The following is a 22614-nucleotide window of genomic DNA, read 5'->3' on the forward strand; positions in this document are numbered from 1 at the left end:
ATAGCATCTATCTCACAGGGTTGTTTTGAGGATCAAATGAGTCAACAGAAGTAAACATTTTGTAAACCTGAAGACACTACATGAATGATAATTGTTGCTGCTGCCATTCTTATTATTGATTTTTTTTTGAAGGGCAATGGGGGTTAAGTGGCTTGCCCAGGGTCACACAGCTAGTAAATATCAAGTGTCTGGGGCCAGATTTGAACTCAGGTACTCCTGAATCCAGGGCTGGTGCTTTATCCACTGTGCCACCTAGCTGCCCCCATTGATATTATTATTAAAAGTAGAAACTTACATGGCTTTTGCTAGTTGACTTGATAAGTCCAAACTTTTGGGTCAGCGTATTAGTACTGAACTCCTGCCAATTTCCATCCACCAGGGATTGTGCTCTGATTTCATATTTCACTAGGCGTTCTTGTCTGAGGCTAACTGGGCTCCGCTCACATACGGCGGCAGGTAAGTTCATGTCTGAATATTTGATTCTCTGAAAGGATATTAATTTAACTGAGTAAAAATGAGAAAAGAGTTTGACAAAATGACAACTGTTAGTGCCTACTAGAATTTCAGTGGTTCCTCTGGTGGCAATGACCTTTTTTTCCAACAAGAGTCATTTGCTGGTATGTGACCCTGGGACAAGTATCTTCATTTCTCTGAATCATAGAACCTCAGAGGTGGGTTGGACCCAGGAGAACATATAGTCTGACAACTACCTGATCAAGTTTTCACTTGATAATGTAGATAGATGAACATATTATCATCTAGCTTTTTCTTACAGCCAGCAGGGGACACCCCTTTCCTCCTACAGCAGCCCGTCACACTTTTGGATAGCCATAATGGTTAGACTTCCTCCTTATAGCAACCTGAAATCTGGCTCTTGAACTTCCATTCATTGCTCCTAACTCTGCAATCTGGGGCCAAGCAGATAGGTCTACTGACCCTTCCGCAGGATGGCCCTTCATATACTTAAAGACAGATAACATGAAGCCTGCAATCTTCTCTTTTCTAGGCCTAACATTCTCTGTTCTTTCCACTAATCCTTTTTTGGCATGATTTCAAGGTCCCTCACCCTGCTAGTTGCTGTCCTCTGGTCACACTACAGATCATCAATATTATTCCCAAATGTGGCACACAGAAATGAACCCAGTACTCCAGAAATTGTCTGATCAGTGCAAAGCACAGTGGGACTTTGATCTCTATAGTCGTGGGCATTGATGCCTCTCAATATAGCCTAAGATGGCACTAGCTTCCTTGACTTCCATATCCCATTGCTGACTCATATTTAGCATGCAGTCCATTAAACTCCCTAGTTCTTTTCCATGTAGGCATGGATGCCTTCCCCCCTCTTGTATTTGTGAAATTAAAAAAAAAGTGTGAGTCTATATTTATCCTTATGAAATTTCTTCTCATTTGATTCAGTGCATAGAATTCACATAACTCTGGCAATGAAACATGGAAGTCTTTCTGAAGAAAGTGAAAATGAATAGCACATAGAGGGCAATGTAGAAGAGGCATATGGTAGGTGTGAACAAATGGAAACATATAACCAATGAGGAGCTCTGAAGAGCCAAAGTAAATGATGTCAACTGGGAAATGTATGATAGCAAATGAAGATGGACTGGTGAGGATGAAGAATAGGATAGATAGAGAGCCTGAAAGTTCCACCACTATCCAGTGATGCCAAGAGAAAGAGAGGGAAGCTTCCGGCATGGATCCCTTTGGTAAACTCAGGGAAGGTATGGATAAGAGTTGTGCAGAATGGGCAGATAGAGATAAACTGTGATCTGCATTGTTGGAGGGGATGCTCCATCAAAGAGATTTCAGATCAATCTGAATAATTGAATATTTAAGAGATTCAGCCCAACGTCAAAGCCTGCCAAGACCTGTTAAAGTACTGATTTTATCATCCAAAGCTAGCTTTCCCTCATACCATCACATAAGCTGAAAATTTGACAAAGCATGACATCTATGTCTTTATCCAAGTCATTGGGAAAAAAAAAATCAACTCTAGATCCCTGGAACTATTAGAGACCTCCTTCCAAGTTGACATCAAACTACAAATGACCACTCTTTGAGTCTGGGCATTTAACCAGTTCTCTGTCAAAATATACTGTCATCTAGCCAACATCTTTCCACATTTCTACAAGAATGGTCTTTGAAACACTGTCATCTGCCTTGTCAAGATCTGACTATGTTGCACCCATGCTATTCCCTGATCTATTGGTCAAGCAATCCCAATGCTAATGATGAGAATGATAGCTAATATTTATATTGCTTTAGGGTTTACAAAGCACTTTATAAATATTATCTCATTAATCCTCACAAAAGTTTGGGGGATGGGTGCTTTTATTAACATTTTTTGTAAATGAAGGTACTGAGGTAGATAAGCACTGTTAAGTGACTTTCCCAGGGTCACATAGTCAGTAAGTATCTGGGGCTGGATTTGAACTCAACTCTTCCTGATATAGCTAGCATTCTATTTGTACTCTGTGCTACCTGCTTCTTAGGTAAATTTGGCATGACATTCTTGATGAAGCCATTCTGACTCTGTGATCTTCACTATCCCTTTAATTATACTTCCTAGAATTTTACCAAGATTTGAAGTCAAGCTCAATGACTGATGATTTTTTAGACTGCATTTTCTTCATGCTTCAAAGACTCCATTTTCTTTTTACTTTGCCAATTAAAAAAACCCTGGGGCTAAGAAGAAATGAAATGACTTGACCAAGGTCATATAGTTAATTTGAGGCATGGGACAGAATCACAAATCAAACTTCCTGACTCATTCTCCAGGACTCTTTTCCACTACACCACACTCCCCCCTCAGACAAAATTAGTCTTCTTTTCCATTTGTCTGACACTAAGTATTACTCATTATGGCAGGGTAATTTTTTAAAACGTCTCTTTTCTCAATCTTCAGTTACTCAAAAGTAAGACTTTCATAGATTTTACTTTCCTGGATTTTACCCTCATCTTACCTGCATGTAAAAACTATAGGAGGAGTCACCATGTTTGATTCCCTTAATTTCAAAGAAGAATCCATACACGCCAATCATTTCTGAGTAAATCTTGTTTTCCTAAGTTGTGTTGAAAAGTAAAAACTTCAGGCAAATGATTCATTTGACACTTGATTTAAAAATCAAAATCTATACAAGACTTCCAACCTTCAAATTATATGAACCACAAAGAAATCCACTATAGCTATAATCCAAAGACCATCATTCAGTGACAAATCACACATGGTCTGAATCATTTGATATGTTTCTGAGTGACAAAGAGAATATGATGAGGCAGGCTACTAGATGGACAAACCATTGTTCTCTGACTTTGGGAAACAGAACACCTCAATGCATTTCTTTAGTCCAAGAAACTCTAAATATATCACTGTTGCACATCTATGATGTTATACATCAACTGTGATTGATGAGTTGGCCACTGAAGGTACTTTAAAATCCAGCCAAGCATGTTTGTGGTCTATCTGCATGGAAGGTAACCAACAGAGATGGGCCCAGAGCCTGTAAATGCAGACTTGGCTGAGAGATGGGGGAGTCTTCCATAGAAGGTACTTGGGGTAATAAGATATGGTCATGGAGTTGGGAATCAGGATAATAACAAGTTTATTTTTTTTAAATCCCACTCAATTTAAATAGCTTTTTAAAATGTGCACAGTATAACAATACCACGAAGGGAGAACAAGTATTATTATAGATATTTTAGAGATGAACAAATTGAGGCAGAAAAGTGACCAGCACATTGTCACATACCTAACAAGTACCTAAGTGCTAAAGCTGGGCATCTAGTGAGTACTCTGTCACTTAGTATATTATTTGGGGCAAGTTACTTAACCTCTATGAGATTCAGTATCCTTATATATAAAATGGATTACCTCCCTTAATGAGGTTGATGTCAAAATCAAATAAATAGCAAGTGAAGTAGCTTATAACTATAAAAAACTATAGAATTATAAGGAATTACTATGATCAACAATAAAATTTATTTATATATTATCTTGCTTCAGATACTCTAAAAATGGTATTTGGGTATTGTTGCCAGATGTGCTATAATATAGAGGGAAATGTGATTTTATAGAATATCTTTGCTTATTGCAGATGGCTACTAAGTGTGTGTGATCCTGTCCAAGTCATTTAACCTTTTCCTCAGTTTCCTCAATAATAGCACCTATTGCCCAGGATTGTTGGGAGGATAAAACAAGATATTTCCAAACTACTTTGTAAACCTTAAATTGATATATAAATGTTAGTTATTCCTTTATGTGTTGTCTCTCCAAATATAATATAGTTCTGATTGTGCCTATGGTCTGAACATCCTTCTGTACTCCCATTCTACCTGTCCCACTTCTGAGGTTGTTGCTGTCATCATAGGCAAAAAAATTTCTTAGTTACAGCTCCACTGACTAACTTTTTTTTTTAATAAGTGAGAATGCAGGTGTCATTCTGTTCTACAGGTTAGACTGGGGAAAGTTTACAGTCAAGGATATAACATTATTGAACACTCTTTTTTTTTTTTTTTTTGATGGGGCAATGAGGGTCAAGTGACTTGCCCAGGGTCACACAGCTAGTAAGCGTCAAGTGTCTGAGGCCAGATTCGAACTCAGGTCCTCTCGAATGCAGGGCCAGCACTTTATTGGCTGAGACACCCAGCTGCCCCCTTGAACACTCTTGATAAATTTTAAGAGTAGAAGTACAGAACTTTAGAGCTGGAAGGAACCTTAGGAAATATTCCAATTTCCCCATTCAACAAATGAGGAACATAGCAGGTATGTCAGCCCAGTCAGAACTAGATTCCAGATTGCTCAACCTCCCCCACTGGAACATTCATTTAACATTTGAACTTTCCCTGAGGTCCTATTTGTTCATGCTTTCTCTTTGCTTAGACTCAATGTATTATTTATATGTTTGAATGTTACAAATAACCTCCCCATAAAGTGTGAGCCTTTGTTGGCAGGGACTATTTTTTGTATCGTCTTTATACCCCATTGGTGTCTTGCACACAGTAGGTATTTAATCAATGCTTGTTGAGTTGAACTGAGTTAGAGGTCTCTACTTCACTCTTCACTCAGAACCTTTCTCTTACCCTGGATCAGAAAATTTACAGGGGTGGGGTGGGGGATGGATGAGCATCATCGCCTATTCTACCTATCCTTCAAGGCACAGCTCCATTGCTACTTCCATGATGCATTTCCTGATCTTGCCAGCTGGAACTGGCTTCTCCTTCCTTGGATGGAATGGAATGGAAAATCATTTATTAGGTACTTACGATGTGCCAAGTACTGTGTGTGCTAACTGCTGGATATATAAATAGAAAATCAAAGCATTCTCTTCTCTCAAGGAGCTCACATCCTAATTGGGAGAGGCAACACATAAAGGAAGGCTTTCAGACCCTTTGCTGGACATCACTTATACATTTGTTATATTGTGATTTGTTATTAAAGTTACTGGCACACACATCTTATATGCTCACCAGATCGTAACCTCTTTGAGGGGAGGGGTTGTGTCCTGTTCATTTTTTTTTTATCTCCGTTCTTTGCTCATGTAGCTACCCTTTGTTTTGGGTGTAGGGAGAGGCATACAGACCTTTGATTTCATCAGTGAAGGTGGTAAAAATCCCACCAGTAAAGATTTGCAATCTACTTTTTTTTTTTTTTTGGTGGGGCAATGAGGGTTAAGTGATTTGCCCAGGGCCACACAGCTAGTAGGTGTCAAGTGTCTGAGGTCAGATTTGAACTCAGGTCCTCCTGAATCCAGGGCCAGTGCTTTATCCACTGTGCCCCTAGCTGCCCCATGAAATCTACTTTTACTTAAAGTCTCAGTGAGTTGCTTGGAGAACTGAGAGTATCCTATGTTACACGTTAGAACTGATTTTTCAGAATCTAATGTCTAATGGTAATAATAATAATAATAATAATAGTTAACATTGATATAGCGCCTACTATGTGCTAGGCATTGTGATAAGGGCTTTTTACAAATATCTCATTTTATCCTCACAACAACCCTGGGAGGTAGTTGCCATTATTATTCCCATTTTACAGATGAAGAAACTAAGGCAAACAGAGGTTAAGTAAGTTTATCCAGGGTCACAGCAACTAGTAAGTGTTCAGGGTCAGATTTGAACTCAGGGCTTCCTGACTCCAGGCCCAGTACTCTATTCACTGTGCCACCTTTATTGTTCAGTCATGCCCGACTCTTCATGACCCTATTTGGATTTTTCTTGGTGTAGATATTGGAGTGGTTTGCCATTTCTTCCTCCAGCTCATTGTACAAATGAGGAAACTCAGATAGACAGAGGTTTAGTGACTTGCCCAAGGTCACACAGCTAGTAAGTGTTTGGGATCAGATTTGAACTCAGTTCTTCCTGACTCCAGGGCCAGCACTCTATTCATTGTGCCACCTAGCTGCCCTACTGCCCTATGCCCCCTATTAAGATACTTAAGATTGAACCTCTTGCAATATGTGCCCATTAGTGTCCTTAAAATGCATTTAGATTCCATGGAGTGTTAAATTTATTTCTAGGCTGAATATGAATGAACACTTGCAAAGAGCATGTATAATCTTACTTAAGAGAATTAATAAGGAGCAACATAACATAGTGGATAAGACACTGGCGTTGGAGCCCGGAATCCATGAGTTCAAATCCTACTTTAGATACTTATTAACACTGTGCCTCAGTTTCTTAAGCTGCAGAATGAAAGTGCTAGACTTGATGGCCTGTAAGGTTCATTCTGGCTCTAAATCTGGGATGTCGTGAAATAGGATTTGAATCCAGAGCTTCATGACTTCCAAATCAGCCCTGTCTATCCACTATGTGCCAACCTGTCTTTCAGAACTGACCAGAAATTGAAATGTATAGGAAACCTAGGCAAGAAAACTAAAAGAAAAAAGGTTCTTTACTTTATTTAATTCTAGTTAGTTCAAAAGGATCACTTAACATTGCCTTATGGAGATAAATATTGCAAACAATTTGGAAATATTGGAGTACCTACTATGTGCAAGGTATTGGGCCAGATTTTATAGGGAGCCAACAGAAATAGAAAACCTATGGTCCCTGCTCTTTAAGCACTCACAATCTTGTTGGGAAGGTCACACACACACACACACACACACACACACACACACACAGCCAATCACAAACATTTATATAAACCCTGAGCACTAATTACTTGGCAGTAAATAGGAGGTCTGAGAAAAGGAAGATGGGGATAGAGAGAGCTCCTTCCCCAGGGAAAGCTTCTTGGAAGAACCTCAGAATGTCAGAGATGGGAGAAACTATAGAAATCTTCTAGTCTAAATCATTCTCTTTTTTCAGATGAAGAAAGAGGGTCAGGGAAAGGAAATAATTTGCTTAAGTTATTTGCTCCTGATATGCCAGTGAGTAACAGGTTCAATATTTTAACCCAAGTCTTCCAAATCCAAGGCCCAGGAGGATTAAGTGACTTCCCCTTTTACATCGCCATTTAATGTCAGAGCAGAGTCTACAGCCTTGCTTTTGGGAATGCCAATTATCTACTTGAAGAATGGTGTGTAGGGGCAGCTAGGTGGCACAGTGGTTAAAGCACAGGCCCTGGATTCAGGAGAACCTGAGTTCAAATCCCGTCTCAGATACTTGACAATTACTAGCTGTGTGACCCTGGGCAAGTCATTTAGCCCCCATTGTGTAGATGTCAATAGTGGCAGGCTACTGGGGGCCCACTTTGGTTATTACATACCTGATTAATTAGGAGACCAAATCTTATAGCTTGAGTAGAAAGATCTTTCACATGAAACATGTCTCCACCACTCTCAAGCTGAAATGTACACAATTTCAAGAGATTAAATGCCCTTAAGTTTAGTATTCATCATGTTTCCTTCCATCATGAAGTCTGCTAATTCTAATGCAACCCCTGGAGTGTTACACAATGAGGTTTCTGTTTTAAAAGCATTCACAAAAGAGTAAACAACTAAGAAAAGGCCAGAAAGTAGAGGTGTTGGGGGAGGGGAGGTCTACTAAGGTAGTGAAGCACAAGGAGGCAGTCCTTTTTCTGACACCCTTGTCACCTCACAGTTGTCCTACTGAATTACTAGAAAGCAATGATTTTTAATCTTTATTTTATGTACCAAGCTCCTTGTGCAGTCAGTCTGGTGAAGCTGATGGACCCCTTCTCAGAATGTTTTTAAATGAACAAAATAAAATACATAGGATAACAAAGGAAACCAATTATATTAAAATATAATTATAAAATATTTTTTAAAAACAACCTAAATTCATAGTCCCCTTGAAATCTAATCACATAAGCCCAGGGTCCCCAGGTTAATAACCCCTGCTCTAGACTTATCATCCGCCTAATCGGGAGTTTGATCAGGGGACTACAAATCTTCAGAATCTATATACTAGCAAGGCATCTTCATCCCTAAGAGTACAAAGTTGAAAATATATCAATATTTCATGGAACAAGAACACCATCTTTTATGCATGTTGTTCAACTGAAAGACAATGTGGTCTGGTAGAAAGAGTCTACCTGAAAAGTAGTCTTTGAGACAGAAGACTTTGGTTCTGCCACTTGGCAACTGTGCAATCTTTTTTTTTCTTTTTTTTGGGCAGGGCAATGAGGGTTAAATGACTTGCCCAGGGTCACACAGCTAGTAAGTGTCAAGTGTCTGAGGCCAGATTTGAACTCAGGTCCTCCTGAATCCAGGGCCGGTGCTTTATCCACTGTGCCATCTAGCTGCCTCGTAACTGCAATCTTGAGAAAGTTGCTTAACTTCCCTGGGTCCATATCTGTAAAATGGGTGTATACACACACACACACACACACACACACACACACACACACACACACATTATATATACTCGTGTATATGTTTATATACATACACACATATACAATGTATGTATATATGGTGTATACGTGGCATGTACGTGTATGCTCATACATGTGTATATGTGTATATGTATGGGTATGTCTGTATGTTTGCATATATGCATATATAGCTGTGTGTATAAGTATATATGTACATACAATGTGTATATGTGAGTGTGTGTATCTTGTTGTCCTTCATTCTCGAAGAGGACCATGACATCAGGGTGATGTCATGACTTGGACTGAATTGGATTTAAGTGAGGCAGGGCTGTGCAAAGTTATCAACCTCTCTCTCTCATCCAGAGCCCTATGGGTCCAGTGGCAAGATATACATCAGGACGACTAGAGATGGCCCCAGATGTTTAAGGCAATTGGGATTAAGGGACTTGCCCAGGGACATACAGCTAATAAGTAATCTGAGGTCATATTTGAACTCAGGTCCTCCCAACTTCAGGGCCAGTGCTCTATCTACCTTGCCACCTAGCTGCTCCATATATGGGTATATGTATGTACATGTATATGTGTGCATGCACAATGTATGTATATGTGTATCTATATATGCATATACAATGTATGTATGCATATTTATATGCATGCATATTTGTATATATGCATATCTCTGTGCACATGTATATTGTGCATATATGTATATGTATGCATACAGTATGTACACATGTGTAGGTATGTATATATAAAATATATGTAAGTGTATATATATTGTATATGTGTATATCCATCCATCCACCCACCATCTATCTATCTATCTATCTATCTATCTATCTATCTATCTATCTATCTATCTATCTATCTGTCTGTCTGTCTGTCTGTCTGTCTGTCTGTCTGTCTATCTATCTATCTATCTATCTATCTATAGTTTGGACTTGTCATTTCAAAATATGTAAGGAATTCTGGGTGTGGAAACTCTCTCCACCAGTGTAGATAAGCAGCTCTTCCTAACTTTCTCTCTTAGAGCTGCTATAGTAAGAACTAAAAGCATTTCTTTAAGGCCACATAGCCACTACATGTCTGAGGCATGACTCAAAGCCAAGTCTTCCTGACTCCAGGGCTGACTTTAGAGCCCCTCTACCAGTCTTGTTTCTAAAAGAACTATATAAATATAAGATGTTATTATGTACCTGTCACTAGTCAGTTAGCTTTCCGTGATGCTGAAAAGCCCCCAGTCCCAAAGGTTCTAACTCCTTCCTGTCATTGCTTTGCCTGCTCCTTGCATAAGGCATGCTCTAGATTCATCATAACCTCAAAGGAGCTGATCTCTAATATAGTTGCAGATGGAAAGTACATCTCCATGGGTGGGGGGAGGGCGCGGAGAAGAGGAGAGAGTCAGAAGGGCAATAAATCCATATAATTGCTTGCTTTTCTAAGCAGGGCAACTCACGGCATGGTAATGGTTGGCTAAAATCCGGACTATCCATGTCTCGGGGAAGAAGTTAATGTGCTTTATATCCTCCAGGTCCTTGCCTTGGGAAAAAATAAAGGAGAAATTTGGAAGGTTTTATTTATAACAAACCCCACATACAAAAATAAGGCTATGAATTGAGCATTAAAAAAAAAAGAATGGTGTTCCTTTTAAACTCAGTTTGGTAAAGCTCAAATAAAACTTTGTGGGACTAATACACATGTTTATTTTCAATTATTTCCATTCCAAAGTCATGTTGTTGTTTTTCTCTTTAGATTTGTACACACAAACCTCACAAATGATGAATGAATGAACTCTAATTTGAGTGGTAATTTCATGTTTTAAGGAGGAACTTTTCTGGATTGTGCAAAGAATAATTTAACTTTTGGGATAGTCTCCTGAAAGCGACATATCTCTGACAGTTATGAGGTATTTGTTCCAGGGCCATAATAGCACTGAGCTATTTGGGGAGGGGGGGGGGAAACTGCCCCATGTAGAGATCCCTAGGCCTCAACTTGAAGACTCTTCTACCATTATTCTTCTCTCAGTGCTGCCTTACTTTATGCATCTCATAATTAGTTTTGGCCCCATTCCAAATTTCTTCCCCTACCTTGTGTTAAAATTGTACCTTGTTCTGGACCCTTTAACCACCATCATCCCTCCTTCTCCTTGGTATAGTAAGTTTATAGGTAGCCAGTATAAAGGGAAATAAGATTGCCAATGGCAACCTGGACATCACACACAGATCATCCCAAAAAATCAAGATCAAAGCAGTATAACTTAAAAATTGCATATTAACCAAAATTCACATCCTAGTAATTTGTGCTGAATCAGGGTTTCCACCCCTAGGCATTAGCATCAGGGTTCCAGTCCAGCCATATGTGAATTCCAGACAAAATCCAGACCACAACTTATTCAGACCAGAATATCAAAAGGTGTTGATTAACTTTGAGATGATGGCTTTGACATTCTACTGGTAACTTTGAGCTGATTTAGATATGTTAGATTTGACACTAATAGGAATTAGTCTGTTTTCCCTCAAAAACCTATAAAAAAATGAGACCTCAAACTCCTGCCTTCTTAGTATTTTTCCTCTCCATTGAGTCCATGCTGCCTAGTGTTTCCAATTCAAATCCATGGTTATGTGAGTGATATTCTCTGCCTCTCCCCCTCCTCATCCTCTTCTCCATCTGCCGTCCTTCACTACCCCATCCCCTCTGTACTAGTTTTCACTGCTTGTCTCTGACTTTCTGGGCTTTTTGCCCCCCATACCTTCTGTGTTTAATTAAAGTGTGATTGCCACCCCCTTTCCTGCTGCCAATCGTGGTCTTTCCTGGTGAGTACCCAAAGAACTAGGAGTGCTTTCCCCTTTTTCATAATTTCATAACCTCACAAATTAATTATCAATTCATACCTATTCTCTAATTTTTTCACTATGCTGGATCATTTTCTTATTCACTCCCAACTGATATCATTAAAGTAAATATGAAAAGCACCAACACTCATGGGAAGATTGGCGATGATATTCATAAGATGTCAAAAGATATCCCTTGGACCAAATACTCTGAATTTAGATAGAGCTGGGAGGGACTATGGGGCTTATCTAGTCCAACCCTTTTATTTTAAAATCAAGGCAACTTAAGCTCATGGAGAAGTGACTTGGCCAAGGTCAAGCAGTCAGTTGGTGATGGAGTGGGAATTAAAGTCATTGTTCTGCCTCCAAAACTCTCACAGGTCCCTCTCAAAACTTTCTAGGTCCCTGAGTTTAGACACACCCTTGGCCCTACCTCCTGCTTGGCTCAAGGTCCCAAGGATCAGAAGAGGTAGAAATAGCTTCTGTTGACGTCCATAGGCTTACTGTCTGACGTTTCTTTTAGGGGAACAGTGTATAAAGTAAATATATGCCCCAAATGAAAGAATTGGCCCTATAATATTAGAAATATCCCCTCTTGGGGCAGCTAGACAGCACAGTGGATAGAGCACTGGCCCTGGAGTCAGGAGTACCTGAGTTCAAATCCGGCCTCAGACACTTAACACTTACTAGCTGTGTGACCCTGGGCAAGTCACTTAACCCCAATTGCCTCACTAAAAAAAAAAAAAAGAAAGAAAAAAAAAGAAATATCCCCTCTCTAAGAGAGCAGATGCCTAGCCCCAGGAGGGCTTTCACAGACCACCAGATAATCTTGGACCATCATTTGAGAAATACTTTAGTATAGTATCAGATTTCTGATATGAGAAGTTCTTAGCATAATCAGTGAATAACTCTTTGTATTCCTTTTCTATTCCTTCAAATATTACATCTTTTTTTTTAATTAAAAAAAAATTTTTTTTGATGGGGCAATGAGGGTTAAGTGACTTGCCCAGGGTCACACAGCTAGTAAGTGTCAAGGGTCTGAGGCCATATTTGAACTCAGGTCCTCCTGAATCCAGGGTCAGTGCTTTATCCACTTCGCCACCTAGCTGCCCCCATTACAACTTCTTGTGAAGGAGAGCATTTGTGTATTCCTGAGCACTTGTCAGTCCCTTTGCATCTCAGTTTTCTCATCTTTAAATTGGTGCTAATAAACATGTAAAATCAACTTCACAGGTTTGTTGTGAAGATTAAATTAAATAAAATATGTAAAGGTTTCATATAAAGGTGAGCGATAATTGGTATTTTGAGGGGAAGGTCTTTTTAAAAAAGTTTTTAAAGTTAACCTTCCCTGAGCCTTCATTCAGAGGGTCATCAAATTTGTAAGACTTATGGAATATTTATAGACCAAGCAACTATAGAGAGTGACAATGCACTTTCCCTGAAAGCATCTGTGATTTCCTGGCCATAGTTTGCACACATTAAGGGCAATTCTAGATTGATGAATCCGTTTTCAATATGCATCTGGAAAACAACCCTGACAAAATGAATCTAATCCATTTACTGATGTTGAGTGCTAAGATTCGCTCTATACACTTTGAGTCTTCCTGACTCCAGACCCAGTACTCTATTCACTGTGCTACCTAACTGGGTTGAATATAAATGTCTAAGATGCCTTTCAGTTTGAAATCCTACTAATGTGCCCATGAACCTTTCCATTCCCAACATTCTAGATTCTGGGAATGCTATATAGAGCAGAGATAGCACATATATAGCTTCTAGGTTTTTGTCTTGTTTTGGTTTTTGTGCTTATTTCCTTTGGCCACAATCTGATTTCATTCAGGCCCAGAGCCTGCTGGGATGTACTTGCTATTTCACAGTTAGTTTAGGACATAGTGGCTATGGATGAGGTTTTTTATCACACCTGGTGGTAGTGAATGGCCGAAGTAAAGTGAATGGAGGGTCCCTGACAATGGAATCATTCTAGAAATTACCTTTAGTGCAACTTACCTTTAGTGATACCATGTAGACGCAAGCAATGAAATACAGGTAGGAACTTCTGTCCCAGTTCCCGTTCCAAAAAGGGACACTTCTTGGGGAAGCTTAGCAGAAACACAAATAAAGGATAAAAGACCTTCAGAAATTTCCTTTCCCATAACTAGACAGGTTTAGGTCTAGTTACTGATACAAATGAAACAGCAAGGCTTGTCATCAGTCCAGATTCTTCTTGTCATCTTTCACTCTCCAGTTGTAGCCACTCCTCCCTGTTTCTCAGTGGTTTCAGCAACAGGCTCACAATCTGCCCTACCCCACCCCACACCCGAATCTTCAAGTCAACCTCTTGTCCCTCATCCTTGTTGATTTCCATATTTATGCTAATGATCTTTGGAACACCTTGACCTGCCTGTTCATGGACCTCTTCAATTCCCAAGACTTTTGTCTCCACTTGATCCTAGCCCTCACTTGAACAATGAGGGAGTTAAACTGGATGATCTGCAACTTTAAACTCTAAACTGATGATCCTTCTCTCCTATTCTAGAGTCAGTGAATACGGCTGGAGAAAATTCACAAAATTATAAAAACAGGGTCCACTACAAATTCATGTTGTCTAACATCAAATGAGTCCTCCTGGCTGCAGAGCAATCATATTTAATTTATCTCTAATTGACTTCCAATTACAGCACCTACAATGGCTATTTCACACCAGCTATACTCTCTTTTAGTAGATTAACTCACTTCATTCTTTAATGAGATTTAGTTCATCTAATTTGAGCTCCTTCTTTTGATGCTATTCTTTTAAAGGTCACTGATGATCTCTCTTTTAAAAAAAGTGTTGTATTGATATATTTTATTTTTGTTAATTTCACTTATGAATTTATCCTACTCATTTTTCCTACCCTTATAGCAAAAAATAATAAAAGAAAACAAAATTAGTACAACCAACACAGTAACTAAGCCTCACAGTATGTGGACTATTCCATACCCTTTATCCTGCACCTAAGAAGATGAAGGTGAATTTTCTCAGCTCTTAATTCAAGGCCAAGTTTCTTGGTCATTGATCAGTGTTTGCTTTCATTTTGCTGTTTCCATTTACATTTTTGTAGTCATTGTGTATATTGTTTTCCTGGTTCTGCTTACTTCACCCTGCAGTTTATGTAAGTCTTTCCATGCTTCTCTGAATTCTCCTTGTTCATCATTTCTTACAGTGCATAATACCACATTGCATTTAAGTATTGCAGTCAATCTAGCCTTTCTTCATTAAATGGACATGCACTGTATTTCCAATTCTCTGTTACCACAAAAAGTGTTGCTATGAATATTTTGATGCATTTTGGAATTGTGTTTTCACTTTTTACTTCCTAACAGAGATGCCTAGCAGTGGAATCTCTAAGTAAAGGAATATGGACATTTAACTCATTTGGGCAGGGGGGCAGGGAGGATCATGATTCTAAATTCCCTACTAGAATGGTTGGACCACAGCCCTACCACGGGGTACCAGTGACCTCCTAATTGCTAAATATGCTCTTCCTCAGTCCTCATTCTCCTTGCAGCATTTCACATTATTGATCATCCCTTCAATCTTGGTATTTGCGATGCTGCTTTCTAAAGTGATAACCTTTTGTCTCCAGGATCAAATATAAAGTGCTCTGTTCTGCATTTATAGCTCTTCCTAACCCGACCCTTTTATACTTTTCTGGTCTCATATCCTGGACCCTTCCATAACTCTATTTCTATCTACCCAAGCCCACTTCTTCTCCTTGAACATGACACTCCATCCTCTATGCATTTATGCTGGTTGTCCTCCATACATGGAATTCTCTGCCTCTTTGACTCCACCTCTTGGTAACCATTGTTTCCTTCAAGATTCAGCTCGAATCTCACCTTTCGAAGGCCTTTCTCATACCCTCAGTGCTAATGCCTTCCCCTCTGAGATTACCTTCCATTCATTCTATATATATCTTGCATATACCTACTTATTTACAGGTTTCTAGGAAATTTATATCCTCAGAACTTAGCACAGTGACTGACACAGAGTAAGCTCTTAATAAATGATGTTCGATTTACTGATTGTATAAGACTTTCTTTTGTTCTACTCCACTTAGGTAATAATACCTTAATTAAATCAATCAGAACCGTGTGGAACAGAACCCATACACCTCTCTGAATCAGTCAAAGTCACTAAGTGGGAGAGTTGGTCAGGAATTTGTAATAAAAGGAAAGAGCTATCTCAGAACCATATAGATCTCTTAGCATTTGCCAAGAGTCTGGAAGCAGAGAGGTGGGAGGTTTATAAAGAGCTGAGCCAAGAACCAGTAGCTCTGGGGTACCCAGTGAAGGAAGAAAGAGAAGGTAAAACTGACCTTTGGCAGATAAAGGAGATAATGAGGGCCATTAGCATTAAAGGCTTCTTGGAGCAGAACACTCAGACCGCTTCTACTAGTGAAACCACTTACTCAAAGATTGAGCTAAATTCTAAGAAAATATTTGTTTTTTCACCAATTTCCCCTCCTGATGTCTATCTATCTGTTGTAGACACTATAATATAATCTGCTATTTTGTTACCTAAACATTTTCAGTAACCAGAATTTTTGTCTCATCACTAAGAGAACATAGATTAATTAGAAATAGATGTAAATTTATGCAAAGAGCTCAATCTCTGCCTATTTTTTTTTTTTATCTAGGGATTTAAAGTAACTGATTGAACTCACAACTTTTCATCTAAAATAAACTTCCTAGATGCCCATTAATTGAGGAATGGCTGAATAAGTAGTGGTATATGAATGCAATGGAATACTACTGTGTTATAAGAACTGATAAGCAGATGAATTTCAGATAAATCTGGAAAGATTTACACAAACTGATGCAAAGTGAAGTGAGCAGAAGCAGGAGAACATTGTACACTGTAATGGCAACATCATATGATGATCAGCTATGAATTACTTAGCTCTTCTTAGCAATACAATGACCTAAGACATTTCCAAAGGACACATGATGAAAAATGCTATTCACATCCAGAGAGAGAGAACTGATGGAGTCTGAATGCAAATTGAAGCATATTGTTTTCACTTTCACGTGTGTTTATTTTTCCTTTTGTTCTGTTTCTTCTTTCACAACATTACAAACGTAGAAATGTTTTACATGATTGCACATATATACGTTTATATGTATGTAAATATATTTGTATATATGTACGCACATATATATATATATACACACGCACACATAGTACACATATAATTGCTTATTGTTTTAGGGAGGGGGAAGGTAAGGGAGGGAGAGAGAAAATTTGGAACTCAAAATTTAAAAAAATGAATGTTAAAATTTGTTTTTACATGTAATTGTAAAACAAAATACTGTTAAAATAAACTCCCTAAAACTACAGAAGAGGAAATTACATGGCCCTTAGTGTGCATTTTATTACCCTAGGCTTAAAATGAAATAATTGTTGTAATAGCGTATTACAGCGGAAAAAAGCACTGGCCCTGGAATCAGAGGACCCTGAATATAAGTTTCACCTTTTTAAGGAATTTGTATAATCTTGGGCAAATTGCTTACCTTCCTTGTGCCTCAATTTTCCCATGTGTAAAATGAAAGGATTAGGGTAGATGGTCATTGAAGTTCCTTTCAGATATATATATATATATATATATACATATATATATGTGTGTGTGTGTGTGTGTGTGTGTGTGTGCATATAAATTTTTTTTAAATGTGGGGCAATGAGGGTTAAGTGACTTGCCCAGGTTCACACAGCTAGTAAATGTCAAGTGCCTGAGGCCAGATTTGAACTCAGGCCCTCCTGAATCCAGGGCAGGTGCTCTATCCACTGTGCCACCTAGCTACCCTGAGTACTCACTTTCAGTTTTTAGACCCATAATCCTTCAGTGTCTAAATTTCTCTGCACAGTGCCTTGTCCAGCACCACAGAAGTCTAAAAATCCCAATGGTTTCTCACTGCCAGGGTCAAGTTCAAATTACTCAGCCTCCTAAACCAGGTTGCTGACAATCTGGCCCCAACAGCCTGGACAACTGATTCTGACATGATGTAGAATTCAATTTAACAAGCACTTAAAAATATCTACTAGGTTCTAAGCACTGTGCTAGGCACTGAGGATATGAAGATGAAAATGAAAATAGCCCTTACCCTCGAAAAACTTACATTCTACTGGAGGGAACTCACATGTACACAGACAAGTTGATATAACATATATACAAAGGAAATACAAAGTAACTTAGAGGGTGGAAGTTCTAACAATAAGGGAGATTAGGAAAAGCACAGATCGCTTTGATTGTTACTTAACTGCTTCATCTTATGTACATCTGGGCTCCACAACTGTACTGTCTGTTCTTAGAGGGCAGAAACCAAATGACTATCTCTCCATGCAGTGCCTAGAGCAATGCTGTGCATATAATATGTGCATAATAGATACATTTGGGATGAATGAAATAAGTCCTTTATAAAATACTTTTAAAATGTGATGATTAAAAATACAAAGCTTTATTACTATTACTTTATCAAGGTATTTGCTTAAAAAGTTGATTTACTGAATAGTCCCATTATGTTAAATCCTAATCCATCAGATCCACACATGGATGGTCTTCAGAAATGGGTTGATAGAATCATAAAGCTATTCATTACAGACACATACCCAGGAACAAGTTATTTCTAAAATGGTTCCTCCTAAAAATGGGGGGAAACTGTGCCAGATTTTCCAAGTCCCTCTGGAAACACAAAGTCACTCACTGAGGGCACATCCCCAACATGACGGGCCAAGGACACTTTTAGATTGTTTTTCCATGAATCAAGAGTGGTGCTCAAATCACAAAATGTCCTAGCTGAGTCAAAGGCATGATGGGGTTCTGTGTCCCACCCTTGCCTGGTACTCTGATCAAACTTCCTAGTAACCATTTTATTGCCATGATTTCTGGAGACTCAAAGGGAAATTTGCTAACTTGTCCAGACAGCAGGAGTTGACCCCTTTACCCAGGTCAAGAGGGCTTGAGGTACACTGTAGGAGAGGAAGGAAAAAAGACAGCAAAGGAATTTGATGATGTTCATGGTCAGAGAGATAGAGCAGTTGGGATTGTAATCAACCCTTTAGAAGGGATAACCCAAAGGTGCTGAGAAGTATAAAAATGTCAACTAGGTCAATATTGTCTTCTTTCTCACTCCTCTAACCTTCCCTAGTTAGATCTTCTAAAAACTGTGAGGAGAAATAACTTGCCTGATTTGAATCTTCCCTCCTTCATCATTTAAGTAAGGTGTGGATAACCAGTGAAATCACCCAATGGCATGAAGTAACAGATAAGGTAGAAATGGATATCCCACAGTCTTTGAGATCATCTCTTGAAAGTCCAAGAAATACTTCTATTAAGGGTTGGAAGAACCCAAGACTGAAAAAAGGAAATTGCTTGGGAAAATGGTACAGAGATAAGGATGACTTAAGCTAAACAGAGTTATATTCTGCTACAGGGAAGAACAAAGATGAGAAGAAAGACAATTCAAATGAATTGTCCAAATGGACCGGTAGATTATCCAGGCCCCAGCTGCCCTCTTTTAGTGGTTTAAAGAAATATCTGAAGAAGAAATATGTGGTAGAGTCAACAAATTGTTCCCTTTGAGATTCTACTTAAAATGTTGAAGACTTTCCTTTTTCAGATTTCTCTAGACAGACACTCATAAATCTGAGGTATTTTGACAATAATCCTGACTACAGGCTAAGAGGTAGATGCATTGACCTCTTCCTATCTCTACCAATCTTATAATACATATGTTTCATTTATGAGGAAAGTGTCCAACACTGGTGTGCTCTTGCCTTCAGAAGTTTATACATGTAGTCACAGAGGGACACTTGAATACTAGAATGTATTTTAATTACAGTTGTCCAATACCAGAGGCCTTGGATCCAAGGGAAAGGTGGAAGAGACTCAAAGATGCCTTGGGCATTAGCAAATCAACCATCAGCTTTGGAGTCTTCTTTCCTGTTTGCTTTCTTATATTGTGGCAATTGGGAATAAGATTCATGTAATATTTTAGAACTGACAGAAACTCTAAAAATCACTTAGCCCAGACCCTTCCTTTTGACTGGATAGAGAAAACCAAGTGATGTCTCTTGGGCTACATATTAAAACTGTCCCTTATTTCAGAGTCAGTCAATTGAGTGGGAGAGGATTCCAAAGTTCATATCCAACAGAAAGATGACTTCCCCAATGTAGAAGAGTTGGGTAGCAGAAGGGTAGAAATAAGAATGTAGGTCTCCTGACTCAATTTCAAACGTCTTAACATCACTCCAGGGTAAGAAAATAATGCCATCAAGTGACCAAGTTCCCTGCCCTCCCTAGTAGATATTCAGTCACTAGGATTGCAGTCCATAGGAGTCACCAGACTGACAATGGAAGGTGTTCATGCCAGAAAAATGGTCAAGAATTCCTTTAATGCCATGAGCCTCAAATAGATCTTTTTTTTGGGGGGTGAGGCAATTGGGGTTAAGTGACTTGCCCAGGGTCACACAGCTAGTAAGTGTCAAGTGTCTGAGACCACATTTGAACTCAGGTCCTCCTGACTCCAGGGGCTGGTGCTCTATCCACTGCGACACCTAGCTGCCCTTTTTGGGGGGTGAGGCAATGAGGGTTAAGTGACTTGCCCAGGGTCACACACCTAGTATATGTCAAGTGTCTAAGGCTGGATTTGAACTCAGGTCCTCCTGAATCCAGGGCCAGTGCTTTATCCACTGTGCCACTTAGCTACTCCTCAAAAGACTTTTATATATTCAGCCTCTGAGTGCTCCTTTCTGTGATAAGCTTACATCTTTATCCTCAGAATCTAGCATAGTGATTGGCATTTAATAAATGCTTCTTGGATGTTCATTTTCCCACCCTCCAGATATAAAGTGTCTCCATGTATTCCCCATTCACCAGGTATTCAGTTTGGGTTGCAAGTTTAGAGCTGCTCCCAGCATTGACCTCACTTCCATCTGAGCCTGTCTTCTCCTGGAGCCATTTATAGTTTCTGTTAAAATCCTGGCCCAAAGCCACTTGCCCAAAGACTTCAGTTTTTCAGTGGCTGACTTCAGTAAGTGCTTCCTAAAGCATTTCTTGAAATGGATGCATTTTGGCAACAGCTTACAATGGAAGGGGCCAGCTTTCTCCTTTTACAATGGACAATTCAACCCTCCAAAGATTTTCCCAACAGCCCTGTAAGGTAGATGGTTGCAAATATTAATATTCCCATTTCCCAATTGGAGAAACAAAGATGTAAAGTGACTTACCCAGGTTCATATGGCTAATAAGTGGTAAAGACAGTGGTAAGACCTAAAACTCAGGTTTTATGCCTATTCCAGTGTTCCTTTTATAATATCAGACATCCAACCAATATGTACTAAATGCTGACTATGAAGATATTGACAGGATGTAGATAAGAGGGCTAGTCTCTGAGTTAGGAAGACTTACATTCAAGTTTTACTTTTGACCCATGCTGGCTGGGTGACCTTGAGCAAATGACTTAACATTTCAGTGTTCTATGAAGCTATCTCAAGCACATGAAGCAGCTGTTATTCTGCATTAGTGGAAGGAGTTTCCTCTCCAGGGGTTCCTGACACTGATGAAATTTCCTGTTTGCTCCAAAAAAGTACAGATCACTTTTTGTTGTTGTTGTTTTGGTTTGTTTTTTTTTTTTGCAGGGCAATGAGGATTAAGTGACTTGCCCAGGGTCACACAGCTAGTAAGTGTTAAGTGTCATAAGACAAATTTGAACTCAGGTCTTCCTGAATCCAGGGCCAGTGCTTTATCCACTGCGCCACCTAGCTGCCCCCCAGATCACTATTTTTTGTTTTTGTTTTTTAGGGCATTGGGGGTTAAGTGACTTGCCCATGGTCACACAACTAGTAAGTGTCAAGTGTCTGAGGTCGGATTTGAACTCAGGTACTCCTGAATCCAGGGCCGGTGCTCTATCCACTGCACCACCTAGCTGCCCCCCCAGATCACTTTTTAAATAGTCCAGGGATGCCTATGGTTTAAAAGGCACATGGAGATGCTTTCAGTTTGAGAGGTTGTATAAGAAGAAAGTGCAGTAAACCCTTTGTTGCTATTTTCCCAACTCCCATGCTGGTATTGACTTTTAATATTGTTGCTCACTAACACTGACATGATTGCTTCTCATTGATTATCAAATTAGACTTAATTGGCTTTTAGAAAAGGTATTTACTAATGCAGATGTTCCAAGGGCAATTGTTTTAGAAACAATCTCCCCAAATTGGAGGTGTACTCTCCTCTTGTAAACATGAGGTCCTTATGGAGAGAGGGATTACATTTCTAAGAAAATGGTAATGAGGCATACATGCAAGGAATCCACAATTAAAAGAAGTAACTCGGGGGCAGCTAGGTGGTGCAGTGGATAGGATAGAGCACTGGCCCTGGAGTCAGGAGTACCTGAGTTCAAATCCAGCCTCAGATACTTAACACTTACTAGCTGTGTGACTCTGGGCAAGTCACTTAACCCCAATTGCCTCATAAAAAAAAAAGTAACTCATATTTCTAGATTACAAGAAATTGTTTTCTCCCTTCTTGGAGTCTTCATGAAGTTCCCCTTAGATAGAATTCTCTGCTGAGTTCTGAGGGTCAATGTTCTTATAGAATTCTGAAGCTGTTTTTCCTTGACATATGTAGTATATTCTTAGTTACTGATGTAGATACTTCCACTGGACACTGATGTTCTATAAAGGTAGTTACTGACCTTTATAGATACTGATGTACCTCCAGGTCTTCTGACTTTTTGAAGTTTACAGGGTGATAACTTCACAGAGTCCAATCTATATCTGGTTACTTAATTGTCTTTTCTCAGGAAAACTTCTGTTTGCCATTAGCATGTCTCTCTCTATCCCCAGATAGATGCAGTGCTTTCTATTAGTTCGGTCTTTCTAATAACATGGTCAATGGGGATGAGAAAAGGAGAGAGAAGGAAGCACTCTTTCCTCTCTCCCCAAGTTCAATTCCTTCT

At 39.2% G+C, this 22614-nt stretch overlaps 1 protein-coding gene across 1 annotated transcript in view; it reads right to left on the reverse strand.

The window, feature by feature from the left end:
* Nucleotides 1-22614, reverse strand: part of BTBD16 (BTB domain containing 16) — a 106587-nt gene that overhangs the window by 4611 nt on the left and 79362 nt on the right. The window contains exons 10-14 of the mRNA XM_043988322.1: nucleotides 13630-13721; nucleotides 10248-10330; nucleotides 7721-7798; nucleotides 2976-3074; nucleotides 296-484 (exon numbers count right to left, since the gene is read on the reverse strand). Of these exons, the coding sequence (XP_043844257.1) occupies nucleotides 296-484; nucleotides 2976-3074; nucleotides 7721-7798; nucleotides 10248-10330; nucleotides 13630-13721 (541 nt within the window). The remainder of the gene's footprint in view (nucleotides 1-295; nucleotides 485-2975; nucleotides 3075-7720; nucleotides 7799-10247; nucleotides 10331-13629; nucleotides 13722-22614) is intronic.

Source organism: Dromiciops gliroides, chromosome 2, assembly GCF_019393635.1.
Source record: "Dromiciops gliroides isolate mDroGli1 chromosome 2, mDroGli1.pri, whole genome shotgun sequence".
NCBI classification, from domain to species: Eukaryota; Metazoa; Chordata; class Mammalia; order Microbiotheria; family Microbiotheriidae; genus Dromiciops; species Dromiciops gliroides.